Source organism: Aedes albopictus, chromosome 1 (genome assembly GCF_035046485.1).
Source record: "Aedes albopictus strain Foshan chromosome 1, AalbF5, whole genome shotgun sequence".
NCBI classification, from domain to species: Eukaryota; Metazoa; Arthropoda; class Insecta; order Diptera; family Culicidae; genus Aedes; species Aedes albopictus.
Window position 1 is genome coordinate 25,095,076 of NC_085136.1, and position 18,841 is coordinate 25,113,916.

An 18,841-nucleotide genomic window follows, 5' to 3' on the forward strand; every position below is an offset into this window, starting at 1 on the left:
GCTACCGTGTGCTGCGGCAGCTTCAAGCTCTCCACTGTGTGAGCGCTCTTGAGCTGGAAGCGTTGCGTGGATCCTCTCGCCGAGATAAACAGACTCACGCACTGTGAATCCTTCTCCGTTCTGGAAACTCCGGCAGTCCAAGTCACGCGCAGCGGCTGTGTTACGCCTCGAACTCCTAGTCGATTCACCAGTGCCTTTTCGACCAGCGTATACGACGATCCTTCATCCAGAAACGCGATAGTGTTCACGGAATACTTGCCGCAGTGAAGAGTGACGGGCATCATCCGGAAAATCACGGTTGGCTTTGGCAAGGGTTCTGGCTGAGCAGCGGGAACGGTGCAGTTCAGTCCTGCGACTGACCTGACGAAATGAAGCAACGGGTTGTGACGCTCCTCGCAGCCTTCGATGTTGCAGCGGAAGCTTAGCTTGCAGCCGGCGGTACCGTGCTCATTCAGGCACAGTTGGCATAGCTTCCATCTGCGTACCGCTTCCCATCGCTCTCCGAGCTGCAGCAACCGAAACTGTTCGCAGTTCCGAATCCGGTGATCCACTCTGCCACAAATCCGGCAGGGCTTCCTCTCCCTCAGGGGTGGACTCGAAATCCTACACTCTTCCACGTCGTGCGAATGCACGTAGCCGTCGTGCGTTCTGCTCGTCGATCCTCTTTTCGAAACGGATTCTTCGGAACGGGGGGTTCCTTCTCCGTACGCAGCAACTTCGCTAGCGTCCCTCACAATTCTTGACAGGAAGTTGGATAAAGTCCGCAACGTCACCACTTTGCTCTTCCTGCGATACCGCACCCATTCCAGCTGGGTGCCAGCCGGTAGCTTCTCCGTCAGCTCCTGGATTAGCATCGGGTTGACCAAGTGCGTCGTTAGTCCGGTCGCTTCTAGGTGATCGGCAAGCTGCTGCACTACCACTCCGAAGCTGATAAAACTCGCCAGCCGATCCGCTTTCGGTGGCGCTGCATTGCGCACCTTCGCCAACAGCATATTGAGCAGTCGCTCCGGCCTGCCGTACAACATGCGCAGTGTCTCGATAATCTTCGGAACGGACTTCGGCAGAAGTAGTCTGCTCCTCACCGCCTCCAGGGCCTCTCCTTTCAGGCACTCCTGTAGCCGTGCCAAATTCTCCACGTCGGAAAAGCCGCACGCCTTCGTCGACGTTTCGTAGCTGCTGATGAACATCGGCCATTCTTCCATCCTGCCAGAAAACGTTGGCAACTTCCTGGACAGGAATTGCCGAGCGGACATCTGCGCCTTCGTCGGTTCTCGCTGCCGATTCTTCCGCCCATCCTTCTCTTTTCCACTTTTCCGACGAGGCTTCTCTTCCTGTTTCTCTTCTTCGGAACTTTCCGAACTTTCTTCGCTGCTTTCTTCCTCCTCTGCGGAGCTCTCCTCTTCCTCGCTGGAACTATCTTCTTCTTCTTCGCAGCTTTCCACCTCTTCAGCGGACTCTTCTTCTTCTTCTTCGGAACTCGCGCTTTCCGACTCAATGACTTCCACCACTTTCTTCATCTTCTTTGCTGTTTTCACCTTCTCGGGTTTGGGAACCCCTGGTCGTCCGAGTGGCGTCGAATCTCCGCCGCGCCCGATCAAAAAACTCTCCGACAGACTCGATGGACCTCCAACCGGCTTCAGTGTCAGTTTGCGACAAACTTTCGGAGTCGAGTGCTTGTGGTACGCTCCTCTCGGATCTTCGAAGTCCGCTACCGTCGCATCCGCTATTCCAGGCTTTCCATTCCTCGACTTTTTCTTCTCGAGTCCTTTCCCCGGCTTCGTCTGCTCCGATTCCGTCTTCTTCTTTGTTCCGCTTTTCGAGCTTCCCACTTTACCGCCTCCGACAGCTTGCTCCAGCTCCTTTTCACCATCGGCCGCTCCTGAATTCCGCTTCAGCTTTAACTGCTTCAGCTTCTCCTCCATCTCCGTCCGCATTTGGTCGAGTTTCCTCTGATGGGCTTCTTCTTCCGCGAGCTTCTTCGCCATTTGCGCCTGTTCGAACTCGAGTTCCATCTCCCGCTTCTCTTTCTCCAGCTGCTGGCGCATCTCGAACAGCTCCTGCTTCATCTCCAGACGTTTCCGGTGCAAAATCTTCTCCTTCTCCATTTCCCGCTTCTGCTTCGCCTTCTCCGATTCGAGCTCTTCCAGCCCCTCTTGCACGTCAGCAGGAACATCTTCACTTTCACTTTCGATGCACTTCTGACAGCACCAAGAAACGTCCTTGATATCAGCTGTGACGCCAACACAGCCGAAGTGATACCACCGCTGGCAGTGGTCACAAAATACCATTTGCGATTCCTCATTATCCGGACGATCGCAAACCGCGCAATTGAAACCTGTCCTGTCAGGACTTTGAATTTCGGGATTTGGTCGGAACATCATTAAATTTTCAAGAATGTTCGAAATCGGACCACCCTAATTGAAACCAAATTTCCACAGCAGCACTTTAGTTATGGCAGCTTGAAACTATTTATTGTTAAATCATGAATAGCAAATGAAATATAAACGCATCTCAATTATTTGTTTCTTTTTAAGCTTACTTCTAATTAAAACTACTCACATTTAATGGTCTTCTATTTTTCCTTCCAGTAATGGTGGTTTCTAGGCGCGGGTTTCGATCAAATTGGATCCTACAGATCAATATCAAATTTACAAACAAGTCCAACAAAATTCGATCAATTTAGCTCACCTTTCGAATAATTACAAATCGCTAGCTTCCACTATTTTTCACCACGACTATCGGCTCTACCACAAATTCAATTTCTACTATGTTTTTTATCTCGAACTCAAAACTTCTAATTTCTTCATTCACTTAAAAACCATTTTGCCAGTCTTCTCTGTAATCTTGTTTGTTTTTATTTACAACTATTTCTGACTCTCTCTTTTCCAACACGGTAAAAATTCGGCACGCTCGAATCAAGGGAAAAATCTCTTAACTATTCAACATTCCAAGCAACATGATCACAAATGCTTTTTCCTTTGATTTCGAAATGCTGTCAGTATTGACTTGAGAACCAAAACAGACACACCGGATAAATCAACTGAAAATCACTTCGATTTGCACTACTGTACAAAGCTATACGATCCGAAGTGAAAAGTTCTTGATTTGAGAATGACTGCTTTAGACATGAAAGTAAATATAGATGACAGGTAATAGAAAGTGTTTCGCTTCGATTCACAGCTTTCTAACAGTTGCGAAGTAGAGTAGTGGTAAGACTGAAGATTAAAACGGTGAAGGTCCTGGTATCAAATCTGAGTGTGGCACAAACTTTTTTTTATTGTTTTTTAATCAAAACATCGTCAATAGCAAATTGAAGCGATGTGCCATTGAAATTGAAGAGGCATTGGATGTTCCTTTCAAGTGATATTCAAATGATAACAAATTGATAGGCAAGTAGTGCGAATTCAAGTGCCAATCCCTTCGTATCAGCGTGCAGAATTTTTACCGTGAACATACCTGCTGACAGCTATGCTTTGCTCACGGTTGATGGGTCTGTGTCATTTGGCATAAAGTCATTTGGCATAAGGCTGTTTGGCATAAGGTCACTTGGCATAAAGCCATTTGGCATAACGGTCATTTGGCATAATGGACACTTGGCATAATAAAGAAGGGTGCATTTCGATTATGCCAAATGTCCATTATGCCAAATGACCGTTATGCCAAATGGGTTTATGCCAAGTGACCTTATGCCAAACGACCTTATGCCAAATGACTTTATGCCAAATGTCCCGCTCCCGTACGGGGCTGTGCCAACAGCGCTATTGCTCGCTTCACGCGGAAAGCATACAATCGACCACCCACGTAAGGTGATTGCTAATATTTATTCATAAAAATACAGACAACAAATATACATAGACAGATACAAAGAAAAACAGTACGTCGTTAGGGGATCGCACAAAAAAAAATGTTCAAGAAAAAGAAATAATTTGTAAGATGCCATCCCGCACAGTGACACAATGGAACAAAAATCCAAGTCGACACTCATGGTGAGGAACTATACAAAGTCAAGGAAAAAATATTTGAAAAGAGGACATTATAAACATATGAATACAAACTATCACCTATGGTATAAAATTGAATTAATATAATAATTGATATAGAATCCATGGAAAGAGAATAACAAGGAACAAACTCACCGGATAATCGCCTGCCATCAATCGAACTAAAAATGCGAAAGGAAAAAAATAAATCGGAGTATCGAAGGCAACGCGCGCACGAATCCTGTCTCCAGCTGTCGAGCCGTCACTACACACACTGACTGAAGCCGGGTCTTCTTCCTCTGCCATCAACTGAACCAAAAAGCGCAAAAAGCGAATGGCAAAAAATGAATCGAAACACCAAAGGTAACGCGCGCGCAATTCCGGCCTTCAGCTACACACTCAGCACGCCGACGCCGACGACCACCACGAAAAACCGACCGCACTTTCCGAGCCTCTCTCTAAAATAAAAAACTCTCATTTTTGAGTAGCGCCCATGCCGCATAGGGACTGTGTTGGAAACACACATTTTTTGAAATTGCTCGTACGCTCACATTTTTGCAGAATATCAATATTTTTCGGTATTTGAAGGTGGTTTATAAACCCAGTGAGGTTGCAATGTCGAAATTATTGCAAAATGCATGCTCATGTGAGCGTACGAGCAATTTTAAAAAAATATGTGTTTCCAACACAGTCATGTGCGGCATGGATGTTATTTTTAAGGAACTTTCTTAGGAAAAAAAAACAATATTGAAAGAACTCTTACTTGCGAAATATCTCTAAGAAACACAGAAACAACATCAGCAGGAATTCCCGCAGAAACTTCCCGAAACATTTCTGAAAGCTATCCTGTAAACATTTTTGGAGGTTCTCCTTTGTAAAATACACACCTGGAAAAATTCTCAAAAGTGATTCCTGTAAAAATTGCCAGAGGAACTCTTACCGAAATGCTTGAGGGATTTCCAAAGAGACTTGTGGGAAAAAATCCCGCGGAAGCTCTAGGAGGAATTCTTGGAGAAATTTATAAAGGGATTTCGGGAGAGACTCCTAACTCGTAGAAGCTTCTAAATTTCTGGAAAAAATCCTGCAGGAATTCTCAAGGGAACTTTTGGAAGAATTATCGTAAGAGCTCCTGGATGAACTCACTGAAAAACTTTTGTAAAAAATCATGGAGGAACTCCAGGAAATATTACTGGAGGAATTCGCAATTATTTTTTTGTGAAATTCCTGAAAGCCCTCCAAGGAACTCTTGGGGTCTCCTGAAAAAAACCCTGAGTGAGGAAATCTTTCAAGAACTTCTGGATGAATTCTTTAAGGATCGCCGGGATGAGTTGCCGGAACAAAAATCCAGGAAGATTGACACCGGAACTTCTGGAGGAATCCCCAGAAGAGTTCCTGGAGAAATTTTCGGAGGTATTCCTGAAGAAACCTCTTTAGTGGTTTTTAGTAAATGAACTGGAGAAATATTGATGCCTGTTTTATATCCTTCAAAAGAAGAATAATAAAGATGTTGACAGTCCAAGTCTTATTTTTTTTTGCTAGGTTTCTAGCTGCACTCTGAATAGAGTTGAAACCTCTACACTAGACCCGAAGATAGAAAAGAGTACGTAATCTTTCAGAAGCAGTTTGCCAGCCGTACGCGGAAAATGATATCCATTAAGACACTGTTGCAACTGACTCAGAAAGTTACGGTAGAAGATTGGAAAGTTTTCAATTGGTCAGTCAGTCAGGATTTGCCTATGTAGTGTTATGGTCACACGGTTTGTGTTTGTCTCCTTGTTTGATTTTGTGGTATGGTTAAATATGTTTTTCTCCTCGTTAAGTCAGTTGTCGTATGTTGTTTTTTTTTTTCATCAAATCAATCGAACCCTGTATGTTAAAATATAGTCGATCCTGCGTCAAATTGTTTTCTTGATTTCGCTAATCGTTTTCTACTTGTGTTCATCTCTTGTGTCCTTAAATTGTCATCGGCCCAAAATCCATAGAAACATGTAACTGAACTTCTGAACATCTAAGAGATAATCAAAAATACGCCAAGTTGGTCAGTTGATTGCAATAAAATTTTAAAATAATAAAGATTTCATGTCAACTTTCATCCTGCTACAAATACTATTAAAAATATTCAAATTCGTTCAATTGTCCTATCGGTCCTACCTAGATAAACCATGTCATATTCTCAAGCGTAGCTTAGAAATGTCAACCTAGTCATACACAAGTAACGTTGTTCAGTTAATATAAAGCAGTCAGTTTTTGTCCAAAATGTCACGTCGAACGCATTGACGTCAACAATGCGTTTAAGTGTTCGCACGTTAGCTTTGAATCTATCAGCACAATTAAGTGCTGCAAATCTCCTTCCCACTATTGATTCTTCGGTCGATTTTTATTGTTTTATTTAAAGAAAATATGGCCAACTAACATTGTAAAAATTCGAAAAAGCGACTATGACATTAATAAATTACTAACCAAAATCAACCGAGAAACGTAGGAAACAGAGCCCAAACAACATTTTGAAGTTAGCTGGCTGTTAAAGGTTCCAAAACCTGTCACAAATCCTATAATACTTTTATTAGGATTTGTAACGATCATCAAAACCTTCTCAAATCAAACCGATTTGGAACTATTGCTTGGGAATAGACTCTACTGAGCCCTGGCGGTTCCTCCGTGTTTATCGAGCATGTTTGATGCATATGATCAGCCATACTCCATCTGCAGCAGCCGGTTCGTGATGAACCGTTGGAGGCACATCAAAGTGTTAAAAAGGTGATATGTTTCACTAAAGAACACTACATTACAATAATCAAAATGAAACTTCTTCACTTTAATACCGTCAACCCCTGCGAACTTGGCCAGGGAATTTCCAGAGAAACTTCTTAATTCTTAATTCTTAATTTCGAAAGGGACTTCCCGTAACTTGGAGGAACTCCAATCAGAAAAGAAATTCTAGGAGAAAATCTTTTTGGGAAATTCCTAGGAGCAGTTGGAGGCTCTCCCGAGATATCTCGAAGACATTTTCGAAGAAATTTCAGTAAGGACTCCTGCATGACTTCCCAGAGGAATTCTGCGAATAATCGAAGGAATGAAGTGCCAGAAAACACATCTCTAGAAAAACAGGAACTCTAGCGGGAACTCCCAAAGGAATTGCTTAAAGAACTTCTATAGGAATTCCGTGAAGGAATGCTGACAGGATTCCGGGAGGAATTTTTGAAGAAATGATCGGAAGAATTCCTTGATAAATTATTGATGAAATATTTGTAAGCAATATATAAACAATCTCAGCAAAAATTCCCGGAAACATATGCGAAAGAACTCCTGTATTTTTATGAGAAATTTCTTTGTAAAATACAAAGACGGATCCCTGGAAGAATTCGCAAAGGAACTGCTGTAAAAATTGTCGGAGAAACTCATGGCGTAATGCCTGCGGGATTCCCGAAGAAACTTGTGGAAAAAAATCCCGCTGAAATTGAATCCTGGAGAAAGTAAACACAAGGAAGCCTTCGGATAAACAATGAGAGCAATTCTCGTAGAAACTTACCTAGATTCCTGGAAAAAACTCCTACGGGAATTCCCCAGGAAACTATCGGAAGAATTCCCGTAAGAGCTCCTGAATATACCCCCTGGAAAACTTGTGAAAAAATACGGAGGAACGCCAGGAAATATTACTGGAGGAATTCCCAATGATATTTTTGGGGAACTGTTGGAAGACCTTTAAGAAACTCTTGGGATCTCCTGGAAAAATTCCCAAAGGAAATTTTGTAAGGACTGGAAAATTCTGGAGGGATTCCTTGAGTTAATCTTGAAGGAGTTGCCAGAGGAATTCTTAAAGGAACTGATGGTGGAACTGGTGAAACAATTTTTATAGGAATTTTGAGAGAAACTTCTGGGCGAGTTCTCGGCGAATTTCCGAAAAGTTCAAAGATATTTATAATGCATGATGAATAGATGGTGTTGATTCTAAACGATCCCCTCAGATACTTAACAAGTTAGTGACTCACCTTAGCAAAACTTCTGCTCTCCTCTTCCCGCCGAGCGATCGCCTCCAGTTCCTCCAGGACTCCACTCCGCATCTCCATCGGTGTCGATTCGCAGGAAATATCCCTCAAGCTACGAGTTGCCCGCTCCACCCTCCGCATCCCGTCAAACCCAACACTACAATCGTCCGCTCCGTTTCCCCCGAAAAGCGGATGTTGCTTCCTAATCAACTGCTCCGCTTCCCTCAAAATATCATCGACACTTTTCCCCTCCTCACTCCCCCCGGCCAACTGGCTCACTTTCTCGAAAATGCTATCCACATCCACTTCCTCACCGTTCCCACCGTCTCCGTTCGGACCCCCCAGAAGCACACCCGCCGTCGTCATGCACCGTTGCTCGTTCCGAAGGAACTCCAGGAAGGACGATTCGCTCGTTATGTCATCCAGCTGCTGCTGCTGGGCTTCCAGCAACTTTTCCATCATCCCACTACTAGACCTGACGCCGCCCACTTCCGGGTTCGCCGGAGGGTGCGACTGTTTCAGCGACATCGCCCGGTCTTCCTGCACTTCCGCCGATCACTAAGACACTCACTTCACTCGCATCGGCTTCCGCGGCAGCCTTATCACGCAAAACACAGCTAATTTCGGTGCAGTCCGCGGCGGTGGAAGATAAAAACGCGATAAGGCGATGGTGGGTGCAAATTTTCCTCCACTTTTTTCACGACGATGATGCGTGTTATCCTTTCCGTGGCTTTTGTTTGTGTTTCCCGACTGACAGGACATCATCGAAATCGTCGCGAGAAGGGGGTGGAAAATCGCTGATGTCACGCACACGAACATAATGTTGCATGCGTATAACAGTTCAAACTGTGGGATTTTTGAATTACCGTGTGGTTAAAATTATTACTATTAATTACTATTAATATTAAAATTGTCAGAAATACATCCAGGCCCCTGGCATGAATGAAATATATCGTAGCCAACATCTAACTGCCTTATACTCATATTCGTGCAAATTAAAACGAGCGTGTAATCAACAAACGCAGTTTTTTTTTGATGTTGTGAGCCATACACGAAATCACATTCACAATGCGTGTTTGTTGGGTTGCTTTATTCAACTAATCGCATGCTCCTCTTACCGTACATTAATATTAAAGCGAGTTTGACCTGTTTTGTGATCATAACAGGTGAAAAAAATGATTCCAAAAACTGATCAACAACCCAAAATAAACGTTAAACAAAAAAATGTTGATGTTTTCGCATTTGACAGTGGGCGCTATTTATTAGCGCCCAGGACATCCTGTCTACCATGATTCCAATGCATTGATATAGGCCGTGTCAGAGGCCTGAATACATCATTTCGGTACCTAAATAATTTGCTGCTAAAATCAATGGTAGGAAACAATTCACAACCCCGGTAAAATTTGAGCAAACCCGATAACCTTTAGTATAGATTGTCATCATTTAAATTCATAAAAAAATGTTGATGTCGTGCACACTAAGATCAGCTCGGTATTTTTCCCATCTTTTTACTGAGTTCTCAACAGCAGATTTAACTCGGTACGCTCGGTTATTTATTTTGCGGATATTCTGTAAATGAGTTACCGAGCTCAGCTCACAAACTGTCAAAAGTTACTGAAGCACGGTAAATATCGTTACTGGTGAACGGTAAATACGATTACCGAGTGTACCGAAATAAATCTGCTGTTGAAAACTCAGTAAAAAGATGGAAAAAATACTGAACTCAGTGAAAAAATTACTGAGCTGGAACATCTGAATCTTAGTGTGTGTGGAATGTCAAACAATAACAGTATTATTTATGTTTCCATTTTTTTTTCATACAAATAAATTACAAACAAAAAAAAACTTACTCCAAAGCCAAATCCGTGGGAAACCCTATACGGGCGCGGATTTCCTGCTTTGTTTTTGGCTCGCCGCCCAGCTTCGGCAGAGTGGACATCGTAACCTCGGGGGTCTTCATCGGGTCCACTTCGTCTGGTCCAACCGTCGTCGAGCCAGCTGCTGTGGAGCCGTCTTTGTTGGCACGTGCCGCCAGCCGCTGCTGTTTGGCCGCATCGTACTCCTTGAGGTCGCTCAGCTTGAGGGTGAAGCTCTGGATCTCTCGACGACGCATGATGGGATTTATCTGCGAAAGTAAGCAACATCGCCTGTTATTTTTTTATGCACTCGTCGCTAAGAAAATAGTTTGCTACAGTAATACCACAAAGAAAGTATGTAATAAGATTTACTTCGAAGATGACTTCCAAGGACTTCCTTGGAGAACGTAGGCACGGGAGCCCACGGCAACAGAGGAAACGACGACGCCAGTGCAGCGGAGGACGGAAATGAACCAACTCCTACGCTGAGGGAAGTTAAGGATGCCATTCGCCAGCTCAAAACCAACAAAGCAGCTGGTAAGGATGGTATCGCAGCTGAACTCATCAAGATATGCCCAGAAAAGTTGGCCACCTGTCTGTATCGGCTGATAGTCAGAATCTGGGAAACCGAACAGCTACCGGAGGAGTGGAAGGAAGGGGTAATCTGCCCCATTCACAAGAAAGGCGACCATTTGGAATGTGAGAACTTCAGGGCGATCACTATTTTGAATGCTGCCTACAAAGTGCTATCCCAGATCATCTTCCGTCGTCTGTCACGTAAAACGAATAAGTTCGTGGGAAGTTATCAAGCCGGTTTCATCGACGGCCGGTCCACAACAGACCAGATCTTCACCGTACGGTAAATCCTCCAGAAATGCCGTGAATAGCAGGTCTAAACGCATCACCTGTTCATCGACTTCAAAGCGGCACACGACAGTATCGATCGCGCAGAGCTATGGAGAATCATGGACGAAAACGGCTTTCCTGGGAAGCTGACTAGACTGATTAAAGCAACGATGGACGGTGTGCAAAACTGCGTAAGTGTTTCGGGTGAACTATCCAGTTCATTCGAATCTCGCCGGGGACTGCGACAAGGTGATGGACTCTCTTGCCTACTCTTCAACATCGCTCTGAAAGGCAAGGTTGCGACCATTCATTTGCAAAGATTTACATTCATTTGCTATTATCTCAGTTCAGAAGCATGCTATCGAAAAACAATGTATGGATGAATTTAACCTTGTAGTTTTATCTGAAAGTTTGCCGAATAATATTGGGGTCGCAAACCAATACCAAAGTCGTGAGCGAGCTGTGAAGGCAACTCTCCACGCGGTGAATGTAAATTTCACCTCGGATCCTTACTGACGGCTGACAACAACGTGAGCCGTGAAATTCGGAGGCGTATCATCAGCGGAAGTCGGGCCTACTACGGGCTCCAGAACAAACTGCGGTCGAAAAAGATTCACCCACGCACCAAATGCACCATGTATAAAACGCTAATAAGACCGGTGGTCCTCTACGGGCACGAGACATGGACCATGCTCGAGGTGGACTTACAAGCACTCGGAGTTTTCGAGCGACGCGTGCTAAGGACGACCTTCGGCGTTGTGCAGGAGAACGGTGTGTGGCGGAGAAGGATGAACCACGAGTTCGCTGCACTCTACGGCGAACCCAGCATCCAGAAGGTGGCCAAAGCCTGTAGGATACGATGGGAATGCTGGACAACAACCCTGCAAAGTTGGTGTTCGCGAACTATCCGGTTGGCACAATAAGGCGTGGAGCCCAGAGAGCACGATGGGCGGATCAGGTGGAGCGTGACTTGGCGAACATTGGACGTGACCGAGAAAGCCACGGACCGTGTATAATGGAGACATATTGTTGATTCAGTTTTATCTTGAATTTGATGTAATATTAAATAAATGAATGCAGTAACAAATTTTGAAAACGACGTATAATCAATGGTGTAGCATTGATTATACGTCGTTTTCAAAATTTGTTACTGAATGAAAATATACTCATGGAGGAATTTTTTGGAACTTCTTAAGGGTCTCACGATGAAACTTCTGAACGAATCCTAAAATATTCTCCTGGATCAAACTCAGAAGGCACTCCTGGAAGAATTCCAGAAGAAACTCTGTAGGAATCTCGGGGAGATTTATGAGAAAATCTTAGGAAGAATCTTGAAGGAATGTCAAGAAATGGCAAAAAAAAACTCTTGGAGGAATTTCAGAAGTGTCGCTCGAAAAACTCCTGGAATAATCCTCAAAGAATCTCCTACATCAATCTCAGAAGGCACTACTGGAGGAATAGCGGATAGGATTATTGAAGGCACAACTACCTACAGCAAACCGATGGAATTTCGCTAAGAGCCGCTTTCTTCACCTGGTTTACCCATATAATTAAATCACGTTCAAGGCCTCAGCGTGAGTGAAGAACTTGAGAAATCGCCATAAAGTCCGAATTGTGAACAGACCATAAAGTTAAAGACTTTGTCGCTTATGTACAATACATTCCCGATTCGTTCGTTGGCGGCTCGTTAGATGGGCTGTCTTGATGGTTGGATGTTTACTGGTTGGAGCAAAACCCAACTAAAAAGCACTTTAAATATCAAAATCAATGTCAAAACGAATTTGACGTCGACTGCTGTCGCATCACACCTTCTATATAAATACAGAACGTTTGTGCAAGTATGTGAGTGTTTCGTGACGTATTTTTCGTCACTTGGGTGTGTCTAGAGAATTTTGATCAGTTGTTGTCAGTTGCCCCAACGAACGAACACGATTCGGGCGAACACCCCAAGCAACCAAAAGTTCGGATAAAACGGCATGTTTGGGCTTAATCAGCTAATCGAAGGAAGATGAATAGCGTTCTATACAGCTCACTTTTTAAGTAGTTAACCGAATTTGAGTTCACAAAAAGTACACTTGTGCCGCTGAAAGTAACGCTATTCAGCTTAAAAATGAGCTTCGATAAAATGAAAAAAGGCGCTTAATCCTCAAAAGCATTTTTTTATTGAGAGACTTTAGCATATGTGGAATCCAAATTGATTGATACCTTGAGATACATTTTTGATGGTTTTACTTACTGAGACTCGAACTCGGGTTCTCCTCGTTGAATGCCGGCGCCTAACCACTACTCCATGTTTGGGTTGTTAAGCACTGAGGGATTTTACTCAATATGCTGATATCATTTATTGATGCTCAATCAGGTTCGTATGTGAACTTTCTCTGAACTTGAAATACCCTGCGAGGCAAACTTGTCGAAGCCGAAAGTTCGGAAAAGGTTTACGTGGAACTTCTTGTGAACTTACACAGTTTGACATTTTCAATTTGTGTTGGTTCGCAGTTTAGGCACAGAGAACAGACATCCAAGTCCAGTTCCGAAACTGTGTAAGGAATTTAACAACTATTTGAAATCGGCAACACGAGTGGCAATAGCGTGGCGCTGCAATCGGTTAATTTCCCATACAAATCAAATTCACCACTTGAAATGTTTCAATTCACCACTGACTGTGGCAATATGGTGTTTGGTGGCGTTAGTGTTGTCATCGTGTATTGGTTTGCAACCATACTCAAGTAAAGATTCAAATCCTTACACAACTTTCCGAATGAAATTTGTTCTAGCCTGGATGTCTGTTCTCTGTGGTTTAGGCAAGTGCGAAGCAATAAATTAGTGCCAGTGTCGGTGATTCGGAAGTGATGAAAGTTTTCAGAGCATATGATTGCGTCGATTACCGGTGCGCTGGTGTGACTAGTGAGACGGGATTGAAAACATCCAGCAAAACTGGAAGTCTTTTACCGTAGCCGAAATAAAACTCCGGCGGAACACTGGGTGGAACAGTTGCTCGCTGCGAGGGCAGCCTTTGAGCCACACAATACGGATTCTGTGTGTGGATTTCAAGTAAGTACGTTGAAATATAATAGTGAAACAAAGTGTACTTGTGAAATTAACACAAGCTGTGGCTGCAGAGCTCGATTGCCGAGTGATTTAATTGACTGTGAACTTATCCCTGGCTCCGCTGTCTCCGAAGTTCATGCGAAGTTCACTTTTGGTACGGTTAATATTTATCCGAACTTCATGTCTCCGAAGTTCATGAGAAGTTTACTTTTGGTACGGATAATATTTATCCGTACTTTGGAGTAGTAAGTTCAAAACAAGTACAAAACAAGTTCGGAACTAAAAATTTCAAGTTGTTTTTATATGTCCATTTGAACTATATTTGAGCTTTAAAGGCACGCAAAAGTTCAACATGAGTTCGGTTTAAATTTTTATCGAACTCTGCCCTAAAGTTCAAAGGAAGTTTTTTTCTGAACCTTTTTTCGACTTCAATGTCGTTTTGAAGAGAAGTCAAAAGCTTGTACATGTACTTCCAAGTTCATAAACAATACATGAGTTACTTTTTGGAGAATCAAGTTCAACGAAACCGAAATTGAACCAAACTTGAACTTCTGAGTTCGCTCTTCAAGTGGAATCCGAACTTTTGGTTGCTTGGGACGGGCGCAATCGTGACCTTACCAGCAAATTCAGGCTGTACATATTGCTTTTTTAGCACCGTATTCGACCCCCTGCAGAAATTTTTTGTCACACCACAATATGTTCCCACCAGCAGAGCTGCCACATACAGGGTTGTATACGAAAAAAAAATTTGGCACCCCCTCGTTTATTTTTAAACCGCAAGGCAATGGAACAAGTTTGTTAACTCAAAAAATAGTATATTTTTGGAACTATTTTTTAAGCTTTCAGTCCTAGTAAAATACTTTGAGGTAGCAAAATAAACGAGGGGGTGCCAACTTTTTTCGTGTACGGAATACAGTGACTATTCGTTCGTTGAGAGCTCGTTAGATGGGCTGTCTCGATGGTTGAATGTTCACTGGTTGGGGCAAAACCCAACTAAAAAGCACTGTCAATGTCAAAATAGATGTCAAAACGAGTTTGACGTCTGACCGCCGTCGCATCACAGCTTCTGTATACAGAACGTTTACGCAAGTATGTGAGTGTTCCGTGACGTATTTCTCGTCACTTGCGTGTGTCTAGAGCATTTTGATCAGTTGTCAGTTGCCCCAACGAACGAACACGATTCGCTAATCGGGGCGCAGTCGTGACCCAACCAGCGAATCTGGACTGTACAGGTAATGTGGCAGCTCTGCCCACCAGTTTCAGCATACATTGGTTCGTTTCACTGCTAGAAATTTTAAGCTTCGGTTACACTTTTTGGGTGGTGCATGGAATAATCGGTTTGTTTACTTGCTACTTTCCTTGGTGTTTGACGTGTGAACAAATATTTTAGACGATTGAACATTTGCACGATAATCTATAAAGCAAAGCAAGATGCAATAGAATATTGAATTTTATAGAGTATCCAAATTTAGATGTGTCGCTACCTATTAGTATTTGAAAGTAGAGGTTATGGGAAATACTGATTAATATTTTTTTTTGTAAACTTGCCGCTAAATAGATTTTTTCTATCCGGTTTTCACGAAAAGAATTATTAGAAACGACACAATCACTAAAACACAGAGAACAGACATCCAGGCTAGAACAAATTTCATTCGGAAAGTTGTGTAAGGATTTGAATCTTTACTTGAGTAAGGTTGCAACCGGAACGGGAATCGAACCCGCCATCTCCGGATTGGCGATCCATAGCCTTAACCACTAGACTAACTGGGCATGATAGAAATGGTAGAATTTTCAGTACATCATGGAGAGACGCTTAGGTATGCTATTGCCTAGATAAAGAAATAACGTGTCAATAAAAGATTCGGCAACCGGGTAAAAAAGACGATGGAAGAGCTTCTTAGAGGTAAAAATGCAGTCGGTAAAGAAATTCGTAATTACAAATAAAAGTATGAATATCATTACCATCGTAGCATTGATTTGTGCCTGGTTATGACTGCAAGGAATAGTCTGTATTTGTTTTGTTCGCTGTTTATTTAAAAGATTTGAATTCATATTTTAATTAAATATTAAAATAAACCAACTCTGAGTAGAAATCGTTTAAAGTGAGCATGTATAACAGTTGAGACACACACCTCATACATCAAAGTGTTGCAGAGCGCGTTCGCACAAAACCTATACGCTTCGAAACGTCAAAAAGAAGAAAACTGGAAGCAACCAAAACAACACCCAAGCCGAGTTCAATTTCGGTGAAATATAATTCGTGTTTTCTGTGATAAATCTGCTGCTAACTCACCTGAATCCTGTGTCGGAACGTTCGCTAGCACTGCCGCGAGATGCTGTACTTGGAGGATTATCTCGAGAGTAGGTATCGATGGGGTTTCCGGGCGATTATAGTAATTTTAGCAGGAGCAAGCCACCGCTGTTGTGATCGGTTTGACAGATGCTTCCACTAACCTTACGGGAAACGTCGGTTTGGTGGGGGCACGTTCACGAAGGAGCGCGCAATTTCCCAATGTTGGCCCAAAAATTTGAATTCGATCACGTGGTTAGAGGGAAGGCCTAATGCGTTTCCGTTTCTCATTGCAGTGATTGAGCATTTGCCTCAGGAACTTCGGGATCGGTTTACAGAAATGCGTGAAATGGATCTGTCTGTGCAGAGTAAGTGATGAAGACTGCTGTACATAATGAGTTTTAAAATTTAACGATTGTCTTGAATGCTCACTTCCAGATAACATTGATTCGCTGGACAAACGAGCGCGAACTCTGTTTCAGCAGTGCCGCCGAGGCGAACTGGTCGGTAGCATGGCCGACGGGGAGTTCGACTCGATCCGTAAGGACTACTACCGTGTTCTGGAAGACTCGGACGAAAAGGTTCAGTTGGCCGGTCAAATGTACGATCTGGTCGATCGCTATCTCCGGCGGTTGGATAGCGAACTGTATAAATTCAAATGTGAATTAGAAGCGGATCACAACGGAATCACCGAGATTTTGGAGAAGCGTTCGCTAGAGTTGGATTCTTCCACCAGCAACGGTGGGTTGAATCAGAAAGAGAACCGGTACTTTGACACGTTGACCGGAATATCCGGTGCGCTTTCGAGCTCGACGGCGGCTCGAGTCGAAAGTCGTTACAGCATCAAACCGGAGAAGCGCCGAGATAGGGACAGCAGCATGGTGGGCCTGTCGTCGTTGGGAGGTCCCCCGCCAGAGAAGCGGCAGGCGGTGGCCACCGCCAGTGGTGGAATCGCAAGTAGCCCAGTGGTGCGCCCGACCACACCGAATGTGGCCGCAACGGAAACATACCACAAGCTCCCTCCATCCAGTTCCGTGACTCCTCGGGCCACTTCCTCGGTGGCCTACAATCTGCAGCAGTTTGGAGCGGGTAATGCCATAGCGGCCGCGGCCAGCCAGGCCATCGCTCAGACACAGCAGATGCAACAGGGCAGGAGGACGGCCAGCTTGAAGGCATCGTACGAAGCGATTCACGGAGCTGGCGGAACCGGTACCGGTCCGCACGATTTACTGATCAACAGGGAGTTGGCTGGGGCAACGCACAATGCGCTGCAAGCGGTGGAACGTGAAACCAACAATGCGTTCTCCAATCAACAGCAGCGGAGGCAACACAAGAAGAAACTCACGGCAAATACGTCAGCGGCAGGTTAGTATGATACAGAGATTTTGATCTTTTTTCATATCTAGACAAGACGAGACGAGAAGATTTTTACTAATTTAAAAATATGTTCCGCAGCAAAGACAAAATGATTGACAACACTTCTGTTTTATGTAGACATGACGTAGGAGAATATACAACTCACGAATACCTACCGAATTTGAATCGACGCATATGTCCAAATCACATTGACATTAACCCAAATCACGTTCTTTCCCCCAATTTCATATTCTAACACCGGCCAAACAACACACACATTCCACCCATCATCAGCCACACTGTTACAAGCACACCAGAAGCAGCAACAGCAGCACTCGGCGGCCCTCAGTCCTAATCTGTCCTCCTCGTCTCTAGATCTTTTAGAGCCCTCGCTTCCGGGAGTGCTGTCCGGTGTGGGAGCGGGCTCCCTCGGTGGTGGTGGCCCCGGCGGTATATCGTCCGCTTCATCCAGCAGTGGACCATCATCATCCGGTGGCATCGGCATTGGAGGTGCTGCTGGTGGTAGTGGTATCGGTGGTCTAGGTGCAGGCATCGCAGGCAGCAGTTCCGGAGGATCGGCCCATACGGCTCACCTGCCGGGTGGACCCCCGATGGGACCAAGCGTGGTGCTGAACGAGAATGGCATGGTGGTGGAGCAGACGCCGGAGGGCGAATGGACCTACGATCCGAATGAACCGCGGTATTGCATCTGTAATCAGGTCTCGTACGGCGATATGGTGGCATGCGATAATGAGGATGTGAGTATTGATTGCAGGGAAGTAAAGACAGTCAGATTATTCTTCTTCTTCTTTTTGACAGTGTCCCTTCGAGTGGTTCCACTATCCGTGTGTGAACATCACGTCGACGCCCAAGGGCAAATGGTACTGTCCGCAGTGTAGCAGCTCGATGAAGCGGCGGGCCTCCCGGAAGAACTAACGGACAGACGAAGATTCACGGTAATATTGAAATTCATCGTTCCATACTTATACCCAGAAATAATGTTGTAGCGCGGCAGGCGCCCTCCTAATCTCGCGGTTAAATTACAATTAGCGCTTCTTCCAGCTGAGAGGATGAGTTTTCAAAATTTTCCTATATTGGCTTAGCGCCGGAAAATGGCAAGTAAAAGTTTATTGAATGGAATTCTTTCGTATAATACCCGATAATAAAATTAAAAATCAATAAACCACTTACATAAGCTAGTGTGATTGCTATAACATTCCGAACGCATTTTCATATTAGTCTGGATCGTATACCATACGTGAAAATAAAGTTGTCGGCGATATGTAGCACCGCAACGGGTGCAAATTTTCTTCAATCAGTGACAACACCACGTGACGTAGGTTACCCTTTTGAATTCGACCTAATAATGCCTTTCTGTTAGTTTGCACTCTGTGCCTTTTCAATGTTCCGGATAACCAAAACCCCACAGGTTACGTGCTCTTCAGTAAAGGACGATGCTGCGATACTCCATCTGAATGG

The 18,841-nt window shown here is 44.1% G+C and overlaps 3 protein-coding genes across 5 annotated transcripts in view; 1 reads left to right on the top strand and 2 right to left on the bottom strand.

Moving 5' to 3' along the window:
- The window catches only part of LOC109415218 (centrosomal protein of 162 kDa-like), a 107,584-nt gene extending 98,820 nt beyond the window's left edge, over window positions 1–8,764 (bottom strand). For both annotated transcript variants that reach the window (XM_062844239.1, XM_062844240.1), the window contains exon 1: window positions 7,970–8,764. In XM_062844239.1, the coding sequence (XP_062700223.1) occupies window positions 7,970–8,494 (525 nt within the window). In that variant the 5' untranslated portion in view covers window positions 8,495–8,764. The remainder of the gene's footprint in view (window positions 1–7,969) is intronic.
- A 968-nt stretch (window positions 8,765–9,732) lies between these two features.
- LOC109415217 (uncharacterized) lies at window positions 9,733–16,215 on the bottom strand. The gene is made up of 2 exons (XM_019689107.3): window positions 16,010–16,215; window positions 9,733–10,091 (listed from the first exon to the last, which is right to left on the bottom strand). Exon 2 carries the CDS (start codon window positions 10,077–10,079, stop codon window positions 9,813–9,815), a length of 267 nt encoding a protein of 88 aa, XP_019544652.2. The 5' UTR covers window positions 10,080–10,091; window positions 16,010–16,215; the 3' UTR covers window positions 9,733–9,812.
- Window positions 15,811–18,569, top strand: LOC109415216 (inhibitor of growth protein 3). 2 transcript variants are annotated; one of them, XM_019689106.3, is made up of 5 exons: window positions 15,811–16,077; window positions 16,303–16,374; window positions 16,445–17,371; window positions 17,738–18,120; window positions 18,182–18,569. In XM_019689106.3, the coding sequence occupies exons 1-5, from the start codon at window positions 16,050–16,052 to the stop codon at window positions 18,296–18,298; spliced, it is 1,527 nt and encodes a 508-aa protein (XP_019544651.2). In that variant the 5' UTR covers window positions 15,811–16,049; the 3' UTR covers window positions 18,299–18,569. The 2 variants fall into 2 exon arrangements, with proteins under 2 accessions (XP_019544651.2, XP_019544649.2); XM_019689104.3 differs by having other exon boundaries at window positions 15,812–16,077; window positions 17,657–18,120.
- The last annotated feature ends 272 nt before the right edge of the window (window positions 18,570–18,841 follow it).

What these genes read in the sequence shown, in the direction of transcription:
- LOC109415216 (XM_019689104.3), top strand. Translation starts at nt 16,050, where the DNA reads ATGCTGTACTTGGAGGATTATCTCGAGA. An exon ending in AATGGATCTGTCTGTGCAGA is followed by an intron (nt 16,375 to 16,444) that starts GTAAGTGATGAA and finishes GCTCACTTCCAG; the next exon opens with ATAACATTGATTCGCTGGAC. An exon ending in GGCAAATACGTCAGCGGCAG is followed by an intron (nt 17,372 to 17,656) that starts GTTAGTATGATA and finishes ACCCATCATCAG; the next exon opens with CCACACTGTTACAAGCACAC.
- LOC109415217 (XM_019689107.3), bottom strand. Translation starts at nt 10,079, where the DNA reads ATGCGTCGTCGAGAGATCCAGAGCTTCACCCTCAAGCTGAGCGACCTC.